General features: G+C 35.8%; 1 protein-coding gene across 3 annotated transcripts in view; it reads right to left on the reverse strand.

Annotated features, from left to right (window-relative positions):
• ARHGAP15 (Rho GTPase activating protein 15) overlaps positions 1 to 25,897 on the reverse strand; it is a 698,570-nt gene that overhangs the window by 325,458 nt on the left and 347,215 nt on the right. For all 3 annotated transcript variants that reach the window (XM_025261723.2, XM_025261725.2, XM_025261734.2), the window contains 2 exons: positions 21,583 to 21,681; positions 20,222 to 20,351 (listed from right to left, as the gene is read on the reverse strand). In XM_025261723.2, the coding sequence (XP_025117508.1) occupies positions 20,222 to 20,351; positions 21,583 to 21,681 (229 nt within the window). The remainder of the gene's footprint in view (positions 1 to 20,221; positions 20,352 to 21,582; positions 21,682 to 25,897) is intronic.

A 25,897-nucleotide genomic window follows, 5' to 3' on the forward strand; every position in this document is an offset into this window, starting at 1 on the left:
ATTTTTCATGTGTAAATTCATCATGAATTTTGATAGAGAATAGGAAATGCTTACTTAAAATGTGACTATAAACACTGTTAGTCAATGTAGAATTGAGAGCATCTGGAACCTCTTTAACTTCAGTGCTTCAAACACCACAAATAATTCTTCAATAAGTGCCTGTGATGTCAATGTGTAAACTGAGCACTTGCTCCCACTACTCTAACTTTTTAGAATTTATATCATCTTTGCTTAGACCTCAGATATCAGTTTTTAGAGCTTACTTGTCTCTTCTCAGTTCCCAGATTTAGATCATTCTGATCTGAGTTAGTCCATTTATATTATGAACATATTATAGTACAGGGACATTTTTAATTCCTCTATATTTAGAATGTAATGAATACATTGAAGGGAAAATGTAACAAATACAATAAAAAGAAAATTCTTGTTTCTTCACTGGTTTTCGGAGTTGATTGGCTGATGTATCATTTATTTATTATCATGCCATCTAAAGTCATTTCGTTTCTAGCTATTCAGTGGAGAAAAAGCAGAATTTAAGAGACAATGAAGAGCTTTACTGTTAAAACCTCCATATAAACAAGCAAAGAACTGTAGACTGGTGGCTGGTTAAGCTGTTTTCTGAGCCAAATAAAGTATGTCTCTGGTCTTAAATATCAGATTCTGATTTTATCCCAATAGTCTTCCTAATAGGAAAATTATCTGTGTATGATTCACCCTTGACTTACAATGATCTTGGCCCAATAGTGAAAGACTCGTGAAAGGCTGGGTAGGAAAAAAGGACTCTTAATTCCTGACTTTCTTGACAAGCCCTTAAAATAGCAGTTTCTTTAGCATTTGAGCCTGAAGTCTAGGTATCAATTACTAGCAAATAAGAGGCCTCAGGGCCTCTCAATGACAGTCATTACAAAGTAAGGCTTCTGGAACATTCTTTCCACCCAACTTTGAAAGGATCAATTTGTTCCTTTTCTGTTTATTCCCAGTCAAAATGCTGATAAGTAATTTCAGTTAAATTCCTGCAACTTCACTGAACTTTGTAATTCCTCATCATATTGCCAAAGCTGAAGCCCCTCAATATGACTATCCAAGTTATATAATTATACCAGTTAGCTGAGTTTTCTGCTGTCTTATGAAGTAAGACAAATGCACTGAAGCATATCAGATTTGGCAAGAGGAGTCTGTCTCTAGAAACAAAGAAATTGACCCCTATCTTCATCATCTCTTTTATGATTGGATAAATTTGTTTTCACTAAGTAAGCTAATATAATATATCTGTTAATTTTGAATCAAGACTTTTATAAATGGAAACAAAAGAAGGACGACGTATGACTAAGTTCAGACTGACTACATAGAGTTTCGTCTTCTGTAAGTCACTCCATATTCTATTTTTTCCCTATAAATCCAAAAGAATTTTTGAAAATATGTTAATCTAAGAGAACTCAGTCGTCTATTTCTAAGGTAACCTTTCCTTAAACAAATTAGGAAGACTCTTCAAAATACTAAAGATCAAAATTAAATACATGTACCAATGTCAGTATTAACATTTAGTGAGTTCTTATGTTATGCAAAGCAGTGCTAGAAACACTACTTGCATAATCTAATTTATGCTTCTAAACAACTCTGTGAGGTAGATGGCCATTTTCAAGATTATAAAACAGAATATAAGTAAGGTTAAATGACTGGCTCAAGTTTATAGATCTATTAATATATAAGTAACGAAAACTTCAGCCTCATTCCCAAACCCTGAATCCTCACAGAACAATGGTTATGGCTCCAGGCTGCAGAGTCAGAATGCTTGGTTTTGAATTCTAACTCTGCCTCTTTTCAGCTGTGTAACCTTGGGCACATTGACAAACCATTCAGTGCCTCACTTACCACCTGGTAAAATGGGTGTGATGATAATGCCATTGTACCTCGTAGGTTTATTCACAGAATTAAATGAGAGAGAACATGTACACTGCTTAAAATGGGGCCTACAGCTTGGTAAGCACTCCCAAACACTAGCTATTTCTATATCATAATTCTATAGCTTAGGGGATATGGAAACTTCATTCTTACAATACTATTCATAAATTTGGCATAGGAATGGTCCTTGAGTGATCATTTAATGATGATTTTCCTATCAACAATTTATATAACTGAAAAGCTTATGTTTATTTCAAATTCTACCATACTGTCCCAATATTTTCTGGTAATAGCCATTAGCTATTTGGGAGACCAAGACTAGAAAAACACAGAACCTTTATGAGAGGACTAACTGAATCTCTTTTTTGGTTTTCCTTTTTACTTACCCATGATCAAATGAGCCCTCCCATTTTAGATTGCTAGGACATTGAGAAAAAACATCTAAAGGGGAGGGTCACAGTTGGGGGACTTCTCTTCCAAGGGTGCACCTCAGAACACAGAATGTTACACATGCATCTTTCACATACTTATCCTTAAACTGTTTATCTGGCACATCGGCAGGCAGCTGGTGGAACAAATAGGAAATCCTGGGAAGCACATTCATTTTTAAAGTGTTAATGCGCCCAATCCAAGAGACAGTAATGTGCTTCCATCCGTTAAGATCCCCTTTAATGTTTCGAATTGGAGGGCCATAATTTAAATGAAATGCATTATCCAACCTGGAAGGTATTCCACATCCTAAATATTTAATTGATTTCTCCATCAGGGGAAGATGAGCCTACACAATGAGCAGATCCTATCTATATCTAAGTGTCCGATTAATAGTTTCTCTAATTTAGGGTAATTTAGGAGTTTACAACTTATAAAATGGCTATTTCTTCCACATTCCTCCCTAAGTACCAAGAGGATTGTGTCTGGATTAATTGCAAACAGCAGACAATCCTCTGTGTATAATGAAAACTCAGAGTCAGCATCATCCAGCCATGCACCTATAATTTGAGATCTCATCTGAATATTTTTCACAAGAGGCTTCACATCCAAAGCAAATTGAAGTGGCAAAGGAGGAAAGTTCTAATTGTTGCATCTCCCTATTAGAAAAGTTTAGCAAGTCCAGTTCATTCCTGCTGATTTTTACTTAGTTGGGTCTTAGCTAACTGAGTGAGGAAGATAAATCAAGGTACTTTCAGATTTTCCTAATGGTGCAAAGTTTGGCACCCCGAGGACTATGGAAATGTCTGTTACTACACTTGTAAAGGAGAGAAATGGAACAAGAATGTGGGTGGCTGGATCCATATAGTGATTTATTATTCTTGAATCCACTCAGTCATTTCCAGATAAGCACTTATGTGCCAAAGTTTATGGCATTTTCAGTTTAGGAAAAGAATAGGGCACATTTTCCCATACAGAACAGATATATTATTTGGAGAAATTGACACTTTTTTCTGGGTTTACTAGCAAATTGAAAATTTGAGTTTATAAATTTAAATGTATCCTTGAACTTTACCTCCATGAGTTGTGTCTGACTCTTTGCAACATTATGGACCACAGCTCCTCTGTCCATGGGATTCTCCAGGCATGAACACTGGAGTGGGTTGCCATGCCCTCCTCCAGGCGATCTTCCTGACCCAGGATCGAACCTGCACCTCTTATGCCTCCTGCATAAGCAGGCAGGATCTTTACCACTAGCACCACCTGGGAAGTCCCCTTTTAGTTCAGTTCAGTCACTCAGTCTTGTCCGACTCTTTGCGACCCCATGAAGTGCAACACGCCAGGCCTCCCTGCCCCCGTAAGTTTAATTCTGATGTTATGAGGTCCTTTTAATTCCAGTTGTTTTTAGGGAAAAAGGATATGGATGCTCTGTTAAAATTTATTTGGGGATTTGATTTCTGAAACAAAAGAAGTTAAAAATTTAGTGGCATGTCAGAAATATAATTTGTTGATGTTAAATTTACCTTTTTTGTGGCAATTTCTCCCTGTATTCTTGAAGAGCCACTTTGTAGATAGCTTAATTTTTGTTTAAATAAAAAGTAGAATCAATTTTCTTGGGAAAAATAATCAGTATGGATCCTGTTCTCCACAACAAAGAAAATACATTTGTAGACATACTCTGGAAATTTAAATCCCTCAATGCTTCTTTGAGGAAGTCCGAGGAGATTTGAAGACTGACATTTTGTACTTTTGCTATTCCCGAGAGGCATATGTATGATCATCTTTACTGAGGTTTGTTCCAGTCCCTGCTGAATTAATATGCATTTTCGTTAACTAATCTTGAAACAACAGGAATAAAGTTTATCCAGGTCTTTTATACCTCAGAGAACAAAACAAATACTACAAATCTTTAGAGAGAAAGGATATACAAAAGGGCTTGAGGTGAATATTTCAAAGCAAATACTCTTTAAATGATGTGCAAATTATTTCAGCTCTTGAGCATGATTTATGAAAGGGGATTAGCCCACTGAAATAAGAACCAAGTTTAAACTGTTGGGTTTCAAAGTCAAAGATGAGAAGTGGTTACAAGGAAAGGAAGGAGAAAGGCGATAATAATTTAGAGGAGGGATTTGTTTTAATGTTTTCTCTAAACTGACTCACCTTAAATTAAGTATCACCAACTGTTGTTACTTAACTGCAGTAGAAAATATTGCATTTGTCCTCTAATTTTCTCTAAAGTTAAGAGTGCAATAATTAAGAAATAATACTGGAATTTATATTTCAGCAAAACGGTCTCTACTTGCCACACAAAAGTATTATAGAATCACAAACTGTGTTACAGAAAACTATTCAAGCTGAAAAGGATAACTTCTAAGAGTCTCGAATCAGAGAACTTTTTTTTTTTCAATTCACAAGTCACATCTATAATAATACAACATAATACATTCTAATATTCCAATATGCTTCTCAAGTAATAGTTAAAAGCTTCTTCTAAGACTTATGAAAAATGATTGCTTTTATGCAATTGTAAAGAGTATTAAGTGAGCTCACTTCTTATCATTCTGTAATGACCCACTATTGCTATACTGGAAGGTAAAGGAAATTTTACTTGCATGTGATTAATATCTAATGCTTCTTGACTAAAATTCTGGATTTTGTTCAATAAAAATAAGTTAAGCAAAAATTGCATGGGTTCCCAGTCAACCCCTTCTGTGAAGTCAGTTATGCCCAATTTAAAAATAAGGCATAGAACCTCAATAACAAACCTAGGTACTGATGAGGAAAAAAAAAATAAGATTAATTATTCTGATGTAACCTGTCCTAGAGTAATAAAACTAAGTGAAATGCATCCAGGCATTACTAAAGTTTTGAGGCTACTCTTTCAATATATTTCATTACCATTCACCCAGCTTTAAAAGACTGGGCATTTAGGGGCAAATTTGTGAGGCAGAGTCTTAGAAAAGATTAACATTTGCTCAGTTTAGTTTGCATTTCCTGGAATAAATAAAGGTGGATCTGAGAAAATCATGCTTTATTTCCAAGATAACTATTATTACCTCTCACTGGCAGGTGCAATTTCACATTACCAGAAGGATTAATCAGACTTTACATGGAATATGTCCTTTATTTTTTGATAACTAAATTGTGAGCCTACTTTTTTTTTGCATTTTTTCCTAAAGTGCTTCACTAAGGTGCAAGCTGGTAGGCCTTGAGTGTTTTGGCAGGCACAACATATAAACTTACTCTGTGAGTAAGTCATGGGGATCATTCACAATTACGACAGTTAACCTGAAAAGACAATGGGAAACACATTCAGGTACCTAAGAACATCAAAATAAAGGACATTTAAGCCATTAAATACTACAATTTTGCCTTCGGCAAAGAGAAATAACAAAAGAAAGCTATTTATAACATATGTCCCCAAAAGAGTCAAATGGAAAATGAGAGGTAAGTAGCATTTCAGATGGACTTTGCATGTGAGCACATCCAGAAAATGAATGAATCTTTTCCTTGTTTGGAGCTTTGGTTTTTTCACTCTTTGTCTTGTCTTTGTCTTAGTTTATTCTTGGCTTAATTTTCATTATTGTTATTGTTTAGCTAGTGTTATTGACTTTCTGACATGGATAATTCAGACTTCACATCATGGGTGTGACCCAGGCAAAAGTTATGAGGGGAGTTTAAGTTGGTTCTGTCTTAATCTGCAATCAGGAGTTGAAAGAGGTTGATAAGATGAAATAAATATTCAACAACAGCGCTAGTGGCAAAAAACCTGCCTGCCAATGCAGGTGATGTAAAAGACGCAGGTTTGATCCCTGGGTCAGGAAGATTCCCCTGGAGGAGGCCATGGCAACCCTCTCCAGTATTCTTGCCTGGACAATCTCATGGACAGAAAGCCTGGCAGGCTACAGTCGATGGGGTCATAAAGGTTCAGACACGAGTGAAGTGATTTAGCACGCGCAGACAACCAAAATGGCATGTGTAATGGCATGGCAAACATGATAATTACCATATGTAAAATAATCCTCAGTTCAGCTCAGTTCAGTCATTCAGTCGTGTCTGACTCTTTGCAACCCCATGAACTGCAGCACGCCAGGCCTCCCTGTCCATCACCAACTGCCAGAGTCTACCTAAACCCATGCTCGTTGAGTTGGTGATGCCATCCAACCATCTCATCCTCTGTCATCCCCTTCTCCTTCTGCTCTCAATCTTTCTCAGCAGCAGGGTCTTTTCAAATGAATCAGCTCTTTGCATCAGGTGGTCAAAGTATTGGAGCTTCAGCTTCAGCATCAGTCCTTCCAATGAACATTAAGGACTGATTTCCTTTAGGATGGACTGATTGGATCTCCTTGCAGTCCAAGGGACTCTCAAGAGTCTTCTCCAACGCCACAGTTTAAAAGCATCAATTCTTTGGTGCTCAGCTGTCTTTATAGTCACTCTCACATCCATACATGACTACTGGAAAAACCATAGCCTTGACTAGATGAACTTTGTTGACAAAGTAATGTCTCTGCTTTTTAATATGCTATCTAGGTTGGTCATAACTTTCCTTCCAAGAAGTAAGCATCTTTTAATTTCATGGCTACAATCAGTATCTGCAGTGATTTTGGAGCCCAGAAAAATAAGTCAGCCACTGTTTCCATTGTTTCCCCATCTATTTGCCATGAAGTGATGGGACCAGATGCCATGATCTTAGTTTTCTGAATGTTGAGCTTTAAGCCAACTTTTTCACTCTCCTCTTTCACTTTCATCAAGAGGATCTTTAGTTCCTCTTCACTTTCTGCCATAAGGGTGGTGTCATCTGCATATCTGAGATTACTGATATTTCTTCCGGCAATCTTGATTCCAGCTTGTGCTTCCTCCAGCCCAGCATTTCTCATGATGTACTCCGCATATAAATTAAATAAGCAGGGAGACAATATACAGCCTTGACATACTCCTTTTCCTATTTGGAACCAGTCTGTTGTTCCATGTCCAGTTCTAACTGTTGCTTCCTGACCCGCATATAGGTTTCTCAAGAGGCAGAATAGGTGGTCTGGTATTCCCATGTCTTTCAGAATTTTCCACAGTTTATTGTGATCCACACAGTCAAAGGCTTTGGCATTATCAATAAAGCAGAAATAGATGTTTTTCTGGAACTCTCTTGCTTTTTCCATGATCCAGCGGATGTTGGCAATTTGATCTCTGGTTTCTCTGCCTTTTCTAAAACCAGTTTGAACACCTGGAAGTTCACGGTTCACGTATTGCTGAAGCCTGGCTTGGTGAATTTTGAGCATTACTTTACTAGTGTGTGAGATGAGTGCAATTGTGTGGTAGTTTGAGCATTGTTTGGCATTGGATTTCTTTGGGATTGGAATGAAAACTGACCTTTTCCAGTCCTGTGGCCACTGCTGAGTGTTCCAAATTTACTGACATATTGAATGCAGCAAATTCACAGCATCATCTTTTATGATTTGAAATAGCTCAACTGGAATTCCATCAACTCCACTAGGTTTGTTCATAGTGATGCTTTCTAAGGCCCAATTGACTTCACATTCCAGGATGTCTGGCTCTAGGTGAGTGTGAGTGATCACACCATCATGATTTTCTGGGTAGTGAGGATCTTTTTTGTATAGTTCTTCTGTGTATTCTTGATGCCTCTTCTTAATATCTTCTGCTTCTGTTAGGTCCCTATCATATCTGTCCTTTATTGAGCCCATCTTTGCATGAAATGTTCCCTTGGTATCTCTATTTTCTTGAAGAGATCTCTATTCTTTCCCATTCTATTGTTTTCCTCTATTTCTTTGCATTGATCACTGAGGAAGGCTTTCTTATCTCTGCTTGCTATTCTTTGGAACTCTGCATTCAAATGGGTATATCTTTCCTTTTCTCCTTTTCTTCTCACATCTCTTCTTTTCATAGCTATTTGTAAGGCCTCCTTAGATAGCCATTTTGCTTTTTTGCATTTCTTTTCTTGGGGATGGTCTTGAATCCTGTCTCCTGTACAATGCCATGGATCTCCGTCCATAGTTCATCTGGCATTCTATCAGATCTAGTCACTTAAATCTATTTCTCACTTCCACTGTAGAGTCATAAGGGATTTGATTTAGGTCATACCTGAATGGTCTTGTGGTTTTCCCCACTTTCTCCAATTTAAGTCTGAATTTGGCAATAAAAAGTTCCTGATCTGAGCCATAGTCAGCTCCCAGTCTTGTTTTTGCTGATTGTATAGAGCTTCTCCACCTTTGGCTGCAAAGAATATTATCAATCTGATTTCGGTGTTGACCATCTGGTGATGTCCATGTGTAGAGTCTTCTCTTGTGTTGTTGGTAGAGGGTGTTTGCTCTGACCAGTGCATTCTCTTGGCAAAACTCCATTAGCCTTTGCCCTGCTTCATTCTGTACTCCAAGGCCAAATTTGCCTGTTACTCCAGGTGTTTCTTGACTTCCTACTTTTGCATTCCAGTCCCCCCTTATAATGAAAAGGACATCTTTTGGGGTCCTTGTAGAAGGACCTTATAGAAGGTCTTGTAGGTCTTCATAGAACCATTCAACTTCAGCTTCTTCAGTGTTACTGGTCAGGGCATAGACTTGGATTACCATGATATTGAATGGTTTGCCTTGGAAACGAACAGAGATCATTCAGTCGTTTTTGAGATTGCATCCAAGTAATGCATTTCAGACTCTTTTGTTGCCTATGATGGCTACTCCATTTTTTCTAAATGATTCCTGCCCACAGTAGTAGATATAATGGTCATCTGAGTTAAATTCACCCATTCCAGTCCATCTTAGTTCGCTGATTCCTAGAATGTCGATATTCACTCTTGCCATCTCCTGTTTGACCACTTCCAATGTGCCTTATTCATAGACCTAACAGTCCAGGTTCTTATGAAATATTGCTCTTTACAGCACTGAACCTTACTTCTATCACCAGCCCCATCCACAACTGGGTGTTGTTTTTCCTTTGGCTCCATCCCTTCATTCTTTCTGGAGTTATTTCTCCACTGATCTCCAGTAGCATATTGGGCACCTACTGACCTGGGGAGTTCATCTTTCAGTGTCCTATCCTTTTGCCTTTTCATACTGTTCATGGGGTTCTCAAGGCAAGACTACTGAAGTGGCTTGCCATTCCCTTCTCCAGTGGACCACATTCTGTCAGACCTCTCCACCATGACACATCCATCTTGGGTACCCCACACCCACACAGACCTTTAATATTGGACACTACTATATTTTGGACTCTGTTCTTAGGTAATGCAGATGAAGAGAAGTAATCATCAGAAGGTCATGATTTATACCGCAGGCATTTGCAGACTAATGGAACAGGGAGATCCTGGCTTCAGCAAATGACAGAAGCCTTGGTCAGCTAGGACTGCCCCTGCCACATATGAACTCCCTTCATCCAAGCAGATATAGGAGCATCCTAGGATACCTACCAGTCTGTCAATAGAGTGTGCCTTGGTGAGACCAGACTTTTATCATCTTTTGGTTTACTCCTTATAAGTGGCTCTGTAATCATGTGGTTTTGATATTTTTACTTTAGTCAAAAATCATGTGAGTATATGTGAAAGTGAAAGTGCAGTCGCTCAGTCATGCCCGACTCTTTGCGACACCATTGACTGTAGCCTACCAAGCTTCTCCGTCCATGGGATTTTCCAGGCAAAAGTACTGGAGTGGGTTGCCATTTCCTTCTCCAGGGCATCTTCCTGACCCAAGGATCAAACCTGGGTCTCCTGCATTGTAGGCAGACGCTTTTACCATCTGAGCCACCAGGGAAGTCAAGTATATGTATATATGTGCACATATATAATATATAGTAGAATTTATAGGTATATATACTATATACGCATATATGTATGTATAAAACATTAAAATCAAACAAAATCTTTCCTTGCTTTTTAGGTGAAATTATATAACTTTTTGTCAAAATTTTACCATTGCATCATTTTGTTCTTTTATGCAAAAAAGAATAGTCAAGTGACACTGGGTGACATTTAATCTCTAGAGATTGCTACAACATCAGGTTCACACTCAGGAATGGGAAAACCAATGTTTTTTTCCTCATAACACTCAGAATCTCTTAAGGGAATGGAAGATTAAAGTGTATATAATGTTATGGGAATCAATGGAATAAAGATATTAAAAAATAAGCCTTTGATAAATTATGCATTTATTTAGTCTGAGTTTGCCAACCTTACAAATCATTGGCAAAATGCATTCCCTTTATATTTCTAAAGAGAAGATTTGATGAATTTATAGCAGACAAAGGTCATGATTATTTTACTTAGAATATGCCCATTTAGAAATCATTATGTCTGATATCTATACTGTAATAAAAATATATATAGTCTTTGGATATATTTTAGATATAGTATATATATTATCCTTGGACCTAGTATATATATTAAAATTATCTCCTTAGATCATGTACATATTGTGTATATGTATGTTAGATTTATATTAAAAGTATCCATTGTATTTACCTATAAAGTCAGTTTCCAGAAACTTAAGAAACTTGTCCAAATCTTATGGCTAGTTTATCTTGGAGGTAAAAATTGTACATACAATTTCAGATTCTTAGACACAAATTTTTAACACAATCCCAACAACCGTTTGAAGAAGACATGTACCCTTTTCTAACTTTTGTGTGGATTTTCATAAATATCCTAGATTTTTTCAAATATACTGACCATAGAGGAAACTATTCTGTCTTCTAAAAATTATCAAAACTACTATTACTATCTTTTTATGCATAATAGAGTTTCTCCTTTTTCCTTGCCTCCAATAGAGCCTTGAAAATTCTGAGTCAGAGCCCACAGGACAGCATCAAGAATTACTATGAACCAGAATGATTCTCTCAATTAAAACTGGAGGCTAGAAGGCATGACAGAAATATGCTGAGAGGACAGTAACTTCAAGCAAAGGAACTAGGATTTTCTCTTCTCTCTCCTCCAAATCTTAGTCATTTTTATCTTCATTGTGTGATAAAACAGATATGTGTACCTGATATTGCTAAGTACAGTGCATGAGACCTATTAAAAAAATGTCATTTCTTTGAGATTCACAGTCCTAAAAGAAAATTCAGAGAGGCAAAGAAATACTGACTTTAAAATACCAACCAGCACAAGTAGCCAGGATGAAGCAATAATCTATTACTTTCCTAAAAATATTTTAGCAATTTTATCTTAATTTTTAGCACAGAAGGAGAAGTATATTAGTAATGATCATTTGCATACACTCATCTATTCATTCACTAATTTGTCATTGCACATTTCTGAATACTTTCAAATATCATTAAGCCACTTTGCTAGTTGCAGATAAAGGTAAATGAGACAGAGTCTTCTTCAGAGTCTAGTAGTCTAGTAGCTAGACAAACAGACATTGATACCTAGCTTGTTGTAATACACTTTGCCTATTGCAATGGAAGAGATCTGTACTGAATATTGAGGATCTCCTGACTCACCACAGAAATTTGGGAAAGCTTTTGGAGGAAGTGTAGCTTGAGGTGAGTTAAACAGGATGTTAATCTAGCAAAGAGAAGACCTTGAGTTAAATGGAAACATCAGCACAGAATGGTATGTATCAAGGATTATATCAGCATCATTTTCCTGAACATAAATCACGGGTCAGAGAGGGGTGGGAAACAACCAGAGAAGGGGACCCAGGTCATAAAGACCTTTCTGTTGAGGAAATTTTACTTGAGTCATTCCAATGCAATAATTTGATTAGAAATTGTTCTTAACTTTTGACTCTAGTTCGGAGGACACCATCTCTGATGGTACTCTCCCAGTCATATTTTGCATTTGACCATTGCCTCTCCTATTTTACCTCTATTTTCTCAGGTTATTAATTTTGGATACAAAATAGTCTATTATTTACAGTACTTAAATTGGGTAGCAGGAGTATTTGGCTTCAGGTGCTACTTAAATAATCAAAGAAAGATGAATTGGCAGACTGATTTACCATTCTCAAGTCATCCACAAGGCATTTCTTGAAGGAAGCAAACGTTATATTCACATTTTATTGAATTTGGATGGAAATATATTCACCTTTTATTGAATTTGGATGAAAAAAGCTAGTATTTTTGGATACAACTCATACTTTGAGATGAAAGCAATACCTGATTTTCTTCACATGGATGTGGACTTACATAGTAATGAGTAATGAGAAATAAACTTATTTTCCAAAAAAATAGCATTGATTATACATGTTTACAGTTAAATGTTTACCCTAAGCCTAATATTGGGCTTATTTGAGACACCCAAATAAAGAGATTAAAATGCAAATTAATTTTTATTTAGGATTTTAAGAAAAAGTAGCATTATTCCTATATACCAGAAACTACAATGAGTATACCAAATAAATTCTATATACAAAAAGAGTTGATCACTTACATTCAAAAGAATGCTTTCTTTCTGCACAGGGATTCACTATAAGAATGCTTTAAATATCATGTCTAGCTAATATACTGTAAACTTGATATGACACTGGTGAACACATATTATACATCTAACTTAACAATAAAATATTAATATAAGCCCATTCTAGGTTCATGGAATAAAGATAGGAGAAATTTTTAGAGGAAACCAAAGGATATTTTTTCTGTTGTTTACAATCACAGTAGTGTATTAATGCTAAGGAAATATTGCTGTAGAGTTAGAGCAAAGAAGCCCTCTGGATTTGGCCTATTATTGAAAGAAAGATGCCATTTGACCTAATGAAATCAGAAATTGATTAAATGCAGTTCATCTAAGGGGAAAAATGGTCAGGGAGTTACTGCCAGGGTCAAGAGGAGACGGGGTGATCTAGTGCTTGAGTGCTGATAGGGTTAGATAGACTTTCAGAGTAGCTGATGCTACAAGATACATGACAATGGACACCCACAGGTCAAAGAGCGAGATCAACCCCTTGGATGGGAAGGAAGAGATTAATCAGAACATTCTTTGCTCAGCTTATAACTAAGTCTGCTTATCCGATGATTCATGGAGAACTGAATGTTTTGAAGAGTCTGTAATCTATGGGCCCCAGGAAAGTTGAATTGCTGCTAACTATCTTGGGAACACATGTCAGAACAATTGCCGTGGTCACACAGTGCCTTGGTGAAGCCCTGGAACCTTCATGAATAATACTGTTTTGACAAAGTAATTCAGATGCCTGATTATCAAGTGTGCATCTAATCTTTACTGGGTTATTTTTTTTCTCATAATGTTCCAGCTTTGGCACTGTAAATGCCCTTTTAAAACTTTTCATTTTTTTCTTCGCCAAATTGGAATATGTTGAAATAAAGAACTCCCTTAACCTGTAAAAATAATCAAGAAGAGAATTGACACTCACTGTTTCTCAGAATTGTCTGTCTTATAACTATAGTAAAACAAAATTATTTTTATTTTCACACTTTAGTTCAATAGTTTATTTTTCTCAGCTGGATATTGAATGAAACTGGTGCCAGGGTACCAATATTGATTTTAGTGGGAAAAAAAGAATCAGATAATTGACCATCTTACTTGAATCTGAAACTCACTAAAACACAATAACCCATAATATTCTACACAACTATTATGATTTTTTGTTGTGTCCAGGTAAGAGTTTCTCTTTTTTCAAAGATAGATATAATTTATTTGTGCAATTTTAATATTGTTTTCATTTTCTTGGCAGATGGCTTACTCATCTTATTACTTTCATGCATTGGCAAGATTAGGCTGTGTCATACAAAATTCTTAATAAGAAGAAACTTTAAAATATGTATTTATATGAGTCTCCATAACAGCCCTCACAATATGTTTCAAACAATTGCTAATTACTTATCTATCCAAGAAACTAGTATGACTTTTCCATTTTGGATAATAATAAACATTTTAATAAATTTTCTTAATTATATAGTTATCAGAAAGGTCACAATAGTCATAAGAGAACATATACTGGCTTTTGGAGATAAAGGAGGAAAACAGTGACTTAATGTTTTATATTTAAAGAGGTCTTAATGTAACTCATATAAAGAAAATTTGATCCTTCTTTTAAAATTTTAAAACTGCAATTTGAAAATATGTATTTTTTTAATTGAATTTTGAACATGAGTAATAATTGTCCATGTGTGTAGGCTCCAGTTTTTAATTGTGAAACTTTCGGACATACAGAAAACGATAGCACCATGATCACTTTTATAGATACCACCTAGATTCCACAAATGTTAGAATTCGGGACAATACCAGACTAATCTGTCATTATACATATTTCTTACATAGAACAGCTGAGGATTCAGTTCCCCCGCCCATGCTGCAAAAACTTCCTCTCCAGTCCTCCTTCCTCTCATTTTCTCACTATTTCTTGTATTCCCTCCCTACCATCACTGGGGATTTTCAGGGTCCAGGAACCTCCTGGCCAAAGCCATTCTGAGAATCCTAATTGTATTGGTGGAGCTGGTGCAAGGGTGTGGGAGGAGGAAAAAGGAAATCAGATGGAAAGCAATGCTACTTGGAAGGCAGATCTTCTAGGGCCAGAGGTGCAACAAATTCAGAATGAATTGTTTACTAAAAGCAGCATTTAAAATGATTGCCTAAGATTCAAGTGTGCTTCTGTGGCCGGTATACGATTTCCTTTTGAAAATACGTTGAGGTCTAAGCAATCAGTTTAAAACTGGATTTTGAGAACATAGTCTACTCATAGTTGTGGATGGCCAGTATTATAATCATTTAGATTAGTACAAAAATTAACTGCCTTCTCTATCACACTTGTTTTAACTTGGTGTGATCATTATTTGCAGGCAAAATTTTAAACAAAGATATCACTAAAGTTTCACAAGCATTTAAATTTTCTAGACTGTATAAATATGTGAATCCAGTTATTCCATTCTTATTTTTATTCCTGAAGCCTTGTACATACATTTTTATTACACATTGGTAAGAAGCTGTGGAATTAGGAAATTCATATCTAAATACTTTTAGGATTTCACCCAGAACACTTTTGGTATTTATGATACTTTCATCAAAGCACAGCTAAAAGGAAACCCATTTCCTTTTGATTCTATTATGTCTGATTTTATTCTTCTAAATTATGTTCATTTGGGGGTGCTTATTTATAATGCTATCACTTTTTCATAAAATTTATTCAAGATTCCCATATATGGATTTTACAGCTCAGCAATTGATGAACCTGAAACATATTACTCCTTACACATAACCTAAATGCAAAAATAATTTAAAAAAATTGGAAATACAGATGAATGGAGCCAAGAATTTTAGTTACATGCCTTTAGGTATATCTATTAATGAAAAACAATAAATACACGATGAGTGAGTAAACTAGAGCTATGGATAAAGCAATGGTGAAATGTCTAGATGCTGAATCCTTTCCATCAACTGGGACTTCTTAATGACTTGCTCTTCTGGGGATAAAAGAATCAAGAGTATCTCTTGGCTCCCTTGTATGAGTTCCTGGTGTGTTGCTCCCAAGAATGTCCTGGCTGCCATTTTCACCTGGGGAGTGGCCAGGGGAAAGACCAGCTGTTCATATTTAGATTTTTGCAGCCATAACTCCCATATACAGGTCTGACTCCTTTCCCCTATTTTCTTTACACTCAGAGAGAGGATGTGAAGTATATGTGCCCTGCTCCAATCTTTCATCAGACACCACCCTTGGCTCATGCCCTATTTTGGTGCCATCTGCTTGGGGACACAGAGGATAATAATAAGAGCTCCTACTTATTGAGTGCGTGCTGTGAACTAAGTATTTACATATCTAATTTCACATTCTCAGTCGATGCTGCAAGGACAGTATTAGATCCATTTTTATAGATCTAGAAAGTAAAGCTCAGAAAAGTTGAGAAAGCTCTCCAAGACTCTTTGGGTTTATATTTGAGGCCATCAGTGGAAGACAGTTCTCTTTCCTTGGAAAAATATGTTAGCATTTTCTTTGATTGATTCTCCACTTTCCATAACAGCCGTCCCTGGAGAGCAGCGCTCCCACTCTCATCCCATGCTGGTGTCCTGAATTTCCCACAGTGATTTGGCCCTCACATTGAATGTTCTGGCTTCTTGTCTGTTAGACTCAACTGATATCTTAAAATATCTGATTAGTACTTAATAGTGTTGGCAGGTTAGAATCATATTTTTAAAAGGAGAGTATATTTAAGCACTTAACTTTCTGAATTCACTCACTGAGAGTACATATTTTTCCCATGTTATACAGAGAAACTGGACAATGAAATGACCACCTGTTAGCTGCTAATGATGTTCACATGCCTTTAAAAAAAGTAATTCTGGCTTTATCTGTCTACAATCTTGGCGACAAAACTCGTGGGAACATCAAGGGCACAGGAAGCCAAAGGCAGCAAACTGACAGTAAAGTTTGTGCTTAGACTGCTAATAAGGAAGGAGATATTGTGAATCTCTAGCTTCATACAATTATTTAATCTCAAGAGGGTGTTGTAAAACCAAATGCATGCTTTAAAAACCTAAGTTTGGGTGTTCAAATCTGGAACTAAGATCAGAGGGGTTTCATAGGGCCTATTTCTTCAGAAAATATTGTAAAAAGCATCAGATATAAAATATGCCAATCACTATTTCAAAAGCCTAGCTAATTTGATACTGTATGGGTGGGTCAATCATTATGCCTTTCAAATGAAAATGAATATGTAAATACTGAATGAACTTAATTCAAAGTAATAGATGGATATTAACAGTATCCTACTGTGCAAAAAATAGATTAGCCCTAAAAAAGGCTTAAAACTATTAATATCTACCAAAATACAGAAAAGAAGCATTTTCTAAAATTAGGACTAGTGTTAAAGATTAAATGACCCTTTTAGTTTAACAGTGAATTCAAAGTCCAAAGTCAACATCTGGTTTTAATTCTTTTGCTAATATGTTTTTGGGTCTCTATTTAAGTTTATTGATTTATATGGATATCATTTTTAATATTTCCATCCAAGTCCAAGGTTGATATAAACTAAGTGTACCTTTTATTTGTTCACTTCATTCTAGTTTTATTGCTAAAAGCACTGAGTCTAATATTGGTTTCCTTGAGTTTGAAACTTGTCTCTGTAACTTGTCTTTGTACAAGTTGTTTTAATTTTCTGTGCCTCAGTTTCCTATCTATAAAATAGGGTTAATAATAGTACCTATGTCATCGGGTTACTGAAGGATTAAGTAATCAGTGTAACACATGCGCTTAGAACAATGCCTGGATAGTAAGTACTCAATATTTTCTCGGTATCATTATTTTTTTAACTGCAAAGAAAAAAGCAAATATAAGGTTCTTACACAGTCAAATACACTTTGAAATGAATAGAATTAATGTCTCTTTCCTTGTATTTGGACAAGACTAAATGTAGGCCCAAAATAGACAAATAATTGTTTTTCCCACTAAAAAAAGTTTGAAACAGGTGATTGGTGTTCTACTTGTAGGAATTTTTTTTCCCCGATATAGTCTGAAAACATTTCAAGTGACTATTGTTGAATACAAAATCCATTTACCTCAATGTTTTTCATACATACTTTTACAAACCTTAATTTTCTCCTGAGGTTTAGACTTTAGAAATGTGTCAAAGTCTGCTCCAGACCAGCAATTATATATGAGATTCCAGAGTTACTGCTCATTTCCTTATACCTCATTTTATACCTACTGTTGCTGCTGCTACTAAGTCACTTTAGTTGTGTCTGACTATGTGCGACCCTACGGACAGCAGCCCACCAGGCTTCTCTGCCCACAGGATTTTCTAGGCAAGAATACTGGAGTGGGTTGCCATTTCCTTCTCTTTTTATACCTACTACAAAATGTTTATGCAGTTAACATTAGCTACGTACTCATAATCGAATTCTAATTCTAAAATCTTATGTCTGTACCCATATTAAGTCAAGAAGGACAATGAGCAAGAAATAAAGAGAAATCCTCAGATGAGATAATATCAAACTGTACCATCATATGGAAAATTTTTTTAAATGGCACTGCTTATTTTCCACAAATAATTTAATTTTAATGCACCATAGAGTCTAAGACATTAACATTGATAATTTTAAGTTCTAACTTAACACAACTGGCTAACCAAATATGTACCAATGGATATTGAAATTATGGCATGGTTCTCTGAATAATGACAATTTTGAAAGGGTGCTCTTCCTCAAAGTTATCATGCTGTTTCTAGATTCAGAGTCATAACAATTTAGATTTAGAAGATATATTATCACATATAACTAACCTCCCTCTATTTTGTCATGTGGGGGAGTGAACATGTATATTTATGTGTGTGTATGTGTGTGTGTGTGTGTGTGTATATATATATATACACATATATATTATTCTCTGATGCACACAAATATATGTATATACATATATGGTCATCCAGCATATTTACTTGTGTACACATGAGTGAGTGAGTGAAAGTTGCTCAGTCATGTCCGACTTTCTGCAACCCCATGGATATACAGTCCATGGAATTCTCCAGGCCAGAATACTGGAGTGGGTAACCATTCCCTTCTCCAAGGGATCTTCCCAACCCAGGGATCGAACCCAGGTCTCCAGCATTGCAGGAGGATTCTTTACTGTCTGAGCCACCAGGGAAGCCCAAGAATACCGGAGTAGGTAGCTTATCCCTTCTCCAGGAGATCATCCTGATCCAGGAATGGAACTGGGGTCTCCTGCATTGCAGGCAGATTCTTTACCAGCTGAGCTACAAGGGAAGCCCCTGTACACATGTAGATATGCAAATATTCTGTAATCAGCCTTTCTCTTCTTACTGAGTTCTCCTTAAGTTCAAAAAGCTAGGATATAATTACAGGATATAATCTGATCTTTAGTTAGATGGAAATGGCAGAAAAACTGGTGATTCAGAAGACTGAATGTATGTAGATAGATGATCCCAGAAAAGTATTATAATTTATGAGACTGATTCCAGAGATATCTACTGTTCTTTCAGGGAGTTGAGATTCAAATCAACTCTGTGAGATATGCACAACACCTTTCCATAACTCTCTTTATTGAGGAAGAAACAGGGTGAAAACATAGAAGACTCTTGAGAGTCTCTTGGAAAGCAAGGTGATCAAACCAGTCAATCCTAAAGGAAATCAGTCCCGAATACTCACTCATAGGACTGATGCTGGGAAGCTGAAGGTCCAACACTTTGGCCACCAAAAGACCCTGATGCTGCGAAATATTGAAAGCAGGAGGAAGAGGGGATGACAGAATATGAGATGGTTGGATGGCATCACTGACTCAATGAACATGAGTTTGAGCAAACTCCAGGAGATAGTGAAGGACAGGGAAGCCTGGCATGCTGCAGTCCATGAGGTCACAAAGTTGGACACGACTTAGTGACTGAACAACCACAACAAAAAGCGTGAAAAAGATTAACAGTTATGCTCAAGGTCACTATATAAGTGAACAGACTGGTCCTTTTCACTTCAAATTCTTTTTTTTTTTTTTTAGAAAATCAGACATAGATGTGACCTTGGAGGATATCTAGTCCACATTACACATTTCTAAATCTTTCTGGTGGTTGAAACAAATGGAAAGTTGCATAGCCTGTTGGTTTATGTCAGGTCAGTCATATATCTTTTAATGTATGAAAATCAAATAGTCAGCATACCAAGGTTTGGAGACGCTTGACATTTCCCACTCTCAAAATCAATCACCAATCTGAACGCCATGGTTATTACTTAGATTCAGAAGTTTGCTGTAAGCAGAGACCATGACCTTGGAACAATTATTTTCTCAAAAGGCATTACCAACAATGATGTGAGCAAAGCACTCAGACTGCCCTCGAGTGCATGAATTCCTGGCTAAAGAAATGGCTACGAATTGGGTGCCATTGCCTTCTCCGATGAGTAGCATCAGTTTGGTTCAAATCTCATTTCATTGTATCTACATTTCATAAGCACTAAGTTTAAACAAAGTTAAAATGAGCTAGTCAAAAAAATACTTACTTAAAGATTTTCTGTTCTCTGGTTTCTGTTCTTTTATATCACTGTCATAGTGACTTAGTAGTTCAGTACTGGAGGATCTCTGGATTTTAAATAATTCCAGGTTTCTTGAATGACTACTTGGATCCTTTGGCTGGAAATAACAAATAGATGGAACAATTTTACATAGAAGAAAAAAATTCACTAAATAGTTCTGTGATCTATTTTGATGTTAGATTAACAAGAAGTTTGTAATAAGATAATTATTTTGAAATAGTGCCCCTATGCTAAGCTTAATTTTCAAATTGTAAATGATATATATGTATATATACATATATAATATTACTTATTAAATGCTGTGCATAGCCTAAGCACCCCATGCATTAATTCAATTACTCATCATAGATATCCCATGAGGTAGGTATTTTATTATCCTTATTTTCCAGACAAGACGACTGAAGCCAAAAGAGATAAACAATTTGCCTAAGGCCACACAGCTAGAAAAATCAGATTCAAACTTTCAAACTCAGGCAGTTTTACCCCAGAGTTTGCTCATAATGATAAAAAATGCGTGTGCATGTGTGTGTATGTGTGCACACATGTGTGCCTGGATAAGGGAACTATAAGGATAGTGGGGAAAAACTTACTTGCTATTTTATTTTTTAAAGTTTTGATCCCAAAGTAATACAACGGAAGTGTGTGATTAAATCACAATAAAATCACAAAAATATCATTATTTTTATACCTTATTAAAAGCTCTCAAGAATATTTTCTTGTCAAGATTTTGCAAACACCAGTGTCCTAAATAAGATGTTTGGTTGAGAAACAGCGTAAAATGAGTAGTTTTAAATTATTTGACTCTTTTAAGAACATACTTTAAACTTGTGATTTAGGGTAATTTCATGAAGTTCTAGATATGTAATTTTCAAGAGAACAATCTTGCTTAGCTGGAAGAACAATGAAAATCAGTACAAAGGATTATTATTTACTAGTAGTATAACAGTGAGTATGGGCTTAAATACACTGATATTTATTTTCAAGAATATGTATTACAGATTGCATAAACTGAAAATGTGAAAATTTAGTAGTTATTAAGTTCTTGTTTGCTTCATAGAGCCTTCACTAAATCAATGTCTATGCTATTTCAGAAAAAAAAAATGAATGCATTGTACTTTTAAAGAGAGAAATAAAATGTCATTTAGTTTCAAAATCCTGTCTTCATTGCCTTCTCCAAAAATGGCATTAGTGGACTGTTTAAATTAAAATAACTTAATAACTCTAAATTCATAGGATCTACTTAAATGTATGTGTATAATATGCTTAAGCAATAGGTTTAAAAGATTACATTCTAATTAACAAAGGTAACAGCTAAAACAAATACATACCAATCTGTCAATTGCATTTTTGATAGCATGGAACCAATCCAATATGATGAAGTCAATATCTGATTGCAGAAGGAACTCATTTCCTGATAAAGTTGTGATCTAAAAAAAAAAAAGATCAACAGGTGAGCAAACCATATAAAATGATCTATTACATTTAAAAATATATGCTTAAAAAAAGAACACACTTTAATACACTGAGATATTTTCTTGTATTCCAGTAATTGTCTTTCTGGGAACTGGGAGACTACGATCATTTTGAACTCCTCTCTACAAACCATTTCTTCATGTCATAACAAATACATTATCATTTCAATAATAGAACGATTAACTCAGAGTAGGTCTAAAGCTGAATTACTCCAACTCATGGAAAAGCAAGTCAGGAAGTTCGGAATAATGCAGACAGTATCCACTTAAGTCAGAATCTCAGAAAAATGCACCCGGGTGTGTCAGAATTCATTCTGCACGTTTGGCTCTTTCCTGTTTGTCTTTTTCAAATCTAATAGTATCTCTATATTTGATTTCCTTTTATGGAGTGTACTAAAACAGATTATTTACCAAAGAGCCTAATGCAGACTTTTCTAAAAGGTCATTCTAATGAGTAACATTTGGCTATTTCTACTTTCTTATCAAAAAGATCTATAGGAAAGTAATAAAGACCAATTTCCCCACAAAAAGAGTACATTAGAATATAAGTTCATTTACATATTTGGACCTCTCATGGATAGTATGTATCAGAAGAACATTCCTGTTCCAGATACTTAGGGCTGTTAAGTAGTTGGCAATATTTAGCATACAACTATAAGTTTTTCATTAAAGGGAACATTTTTCCCCCTGGAATTGTTAGAGAAGGATGAGACCCTATAGAAAACTTGATTTCACACGTAAAGGATTACTTACAGAAGAATTTGAATAGAGAAGGGTGGACATGCTCTTTGTTTTAAGCTATCAATCTGAACCATGAAGATTTTCCCTTTGTATTATTGACATTTTTGTTTCACCAAGAAGATGAACATTTCCCAACTACTGTCACGCATCAAGCAAGGCTTCAGAGGTTTAGAGGACAGACATTTCAAAATACTCAATCAGGAGTTAGTCACCTCTTTTCAGCCATACTTCCTCTAAATGGGAGGTAAGTGCTGAAATATGGCTCAAATTCAGAAAATCACAAATTGTGGTATAAAATGCCTCTGCAATTCTATCATTAAAGTGACAATTACCCAAAATAGCTCACTCTGAAGTTTCAGTGATTCTTATGGTAACATTTAATGACAACAATCCTGAAGTCTTAAAGAAATCTTTGTTTACACAATACAGATATATTCATTTGCACTGATATTTAGGAAAAATTATTTAGAGATGCAACATTACTCAGTGCTGCAATATAATCATTCTTGAGTGAGTTGGATCCCAACTTTTTACAACAGTCAGAAAAGGAAGTATACAAAGTACATGCAATTAAGAGATGTGAAAGATTAGAAAATAAAAGGGAACTTAATTACCCACACTCGAATTTGACAGATTACCACAGCCTATCACTTTTTTTTTTAAAATAAAATTGCATGTAAGATTCAGGATAGCTCAAAATAGCCTCCAAATAGTCCTCTGTTTTATGTATCTTGTAAAAGACAGTTAAGCTGATGTTTTCTTAATTATCTGAACACCCTTGCAATGTTCTTTACTTATATAAAGTTCCAAATATTTACTTTATATAAAGTGTTGCTGCAGAAATAGTAATCTAAAAATATAAGGTCACTTCTAACTAACCCAAGAAAACTAGTAATGTCCTTAACCTCTACCTTCATCCTAATCTGAATATAAATATTTTGATTATGAATGTATTACATAATATTACAATTTGCTAACATACACACAGAAATATGAATTAGCCCAAATGCAATGTACAACCTATTTTTCTGCCATTATAAATAAACTATTATCAAAATTATAAAAAGGAACACTTTCAAAGTGCTAGAAACAAACATAATTAGATTTACCATATTCTGAGGGTTTAGGAAAGAGCCAACAAGTTTCAATTTTCAGTCTAGTAAATTCAAATAGTGATTAAATATGAGTACTTCAGCAATGCATTTGCATTTTGGGTACATGCTATGCAATGCAAAGGGAATCTTTACTGCTAACACAATGAAAAGCCAAATGTATCTTAAAAGTTTCTTTGTCCAAATTTATTACTACATTATTTGTACATAATCAGTGATTTATGAATTCATTTGGGGAAGCTGGACCAGAGAACTATGTGAATGCAATTCATTTAAAGCATACTATTAGAAAGATACAGTTGCATCCTCTCCTCTGTCTTCCCACTAATCTTTCAAGTTACTAGGCAGTCTGGAGAAGTCTGCTACTGCTCTCTACAGTTTGAATGCTTCCACTTCTTAATTACAGTCAGTAATTGACTTTGTTCTGTTCCATTCCAGTCACTCATAGGAAAGCGGTTTCAAAGTCTTTGGCTGGTAAAACACATTAAATTCAGGTTTCTCAATCTACTTTTTTTTTTTTTAACATTACCTCTGTAGTTCTGATAAATACTTTGTCAAATTATATTTGCACTTTGAACAATCAAATTGTCAATGCTCCTGAGAGAAAGATATCAGTAAATGTTAGTTTTGACTAAACCTTTTGATTGAATCTCTCCTGATGACACTACAGAGTGACATAGAGCTGATAACAATATATTAAGTCAGGCTAATATATTCTTTCTATATCATGTATGGTCTCAGTGACAGATGCTGGGACAAGGTAGATGAAGGAAGAATTTACAGAAAAGATGGTTTAGGCAAGAGCTGCTGGTCTCCACTTCACTTCAAAGCTTACTTTAGACAAGTGCCTCTTGAAATCCCTTATCTCCTCCAAGTTGTATTTTGAAGGTATATATCTTGGCACCAAAGACATCTTAATGAAATTTTCTAGTGTTAAGAATAGATGTATTTAAATACCTGTCAGGACATTTGCCTGAAACTTTTCTCACTAAATAGTGACCATCTGAATTTTTGCTGGTAAATAAATGTATACCTAAACAGCCTTGTAAGCATATCCACTGGGCATCATGCAGAAGAGACAACATTCCTCAAGACTTTGGTATTAATTCAACAATAGTTTCCCCTTGGGCTAGGAACATAGCTCCATTTGTGTCCTTGTTATGGTTCCTCTGAAGATGGAGGCAGGTATAACCCAGTTCCAAACTCCACTAATTAAAGACAATGAGAGAAGAATGTTTTTTAAGCCCTAATTAACAAATGGGACATTGTTATGCAAACTTAAAACTGCTTAAAGGACTTTTAATGAGAAATGCTTATGTTTAAATATTGCCCTTTTCAATTCTGTCAATTAAAGTGCTCCTGTGCATTCTGTGCATTGCTCCAATGCATTCTGGCAGTTAGTCTTTCCCCTGTTAGATGCTAATTTAAATGAAGAATTAATATGTAAGATTGTATTTATATAATTAAAAATTTCCACACTTTGGTTTACCAGAATAAAAGCAAAATATTTTCAGAACCTAATGTTTTTCTGATTCAGTTCAGTTCAATCACTCAGTCATATCTGACTCTTTGTGACCCCATGGACTGCAGCACTCCAGGCCTCCCTGTCCATCACCAACTCCCAGAGTTTACTCAAACTCATGTCCTTTGAGTCGGTGATGCCATCCAGCCATCTCATCCTCTGTCGTCCCCTTCTCCCACCTTCAATCTTTCCCAGCATCAGGGTCTTTTCAAATGAGTCAGTTCTTCGCATGAGGTGGCCAAAGTATTGGAGTTTCAGCTTCAGCATCAGTCCTTCCAATGAATATTCAGGACTGATCTCCTTTAGGATGGACTGGTTGGATCTCCTTGCAGTCCAAGGGACTCTCAAGAGTCTTCTCCAACACCACAGTTCAAAAGCATCAATTCTTCGGCTCTCAGCTTTCTTTATAGTCCAACTCTCACATTCATACATGACCACTGGAAAAACTATAGCTTTGACTAGATGGACTTTCGTTGGCAAAGTAACATCTCTGCTCTTTAATATTTAAAAAGGTGTTTAGGTTGGTCATAACTTTCCTTCCAAGGAGCAAGCATCTTTTAATTTCATGGCTGCAGCACTGGAGCATCGACTGTGGGGCACTGGAGCGACTGTGAGGAGATACCCCATGTCCAAGGACAGAGAAGCCCCAGCAAGACAGTAGGTGCTGGAGTGGCGGCTGTGCAGTGCTGGAGTGACTTTGAGGATATATCTCATGTCCAAGGGCAAAGGAGAGGCCCCAGCAAGATGGTAGGAGGGGTGAAATCACATTTAGAATCAAACCCCATACCTGCCACAG

Source organism: Bubalus bubalis, chromosome 2 (genome assembly GCF_019923935.1).
Source record: "Bubalus bubalis isolate 160015118507 breed Murrah chromosome 2, NDDB_SH_1, whole genome shotgun sequence".
NCBI classification, from domain to species: domain Eukaryota; kingdom Metazoa; phylum Chordata; class Mammalia; order Artiodactyla; family Bovidae; genus Bubalus; species Bubalus bubalis.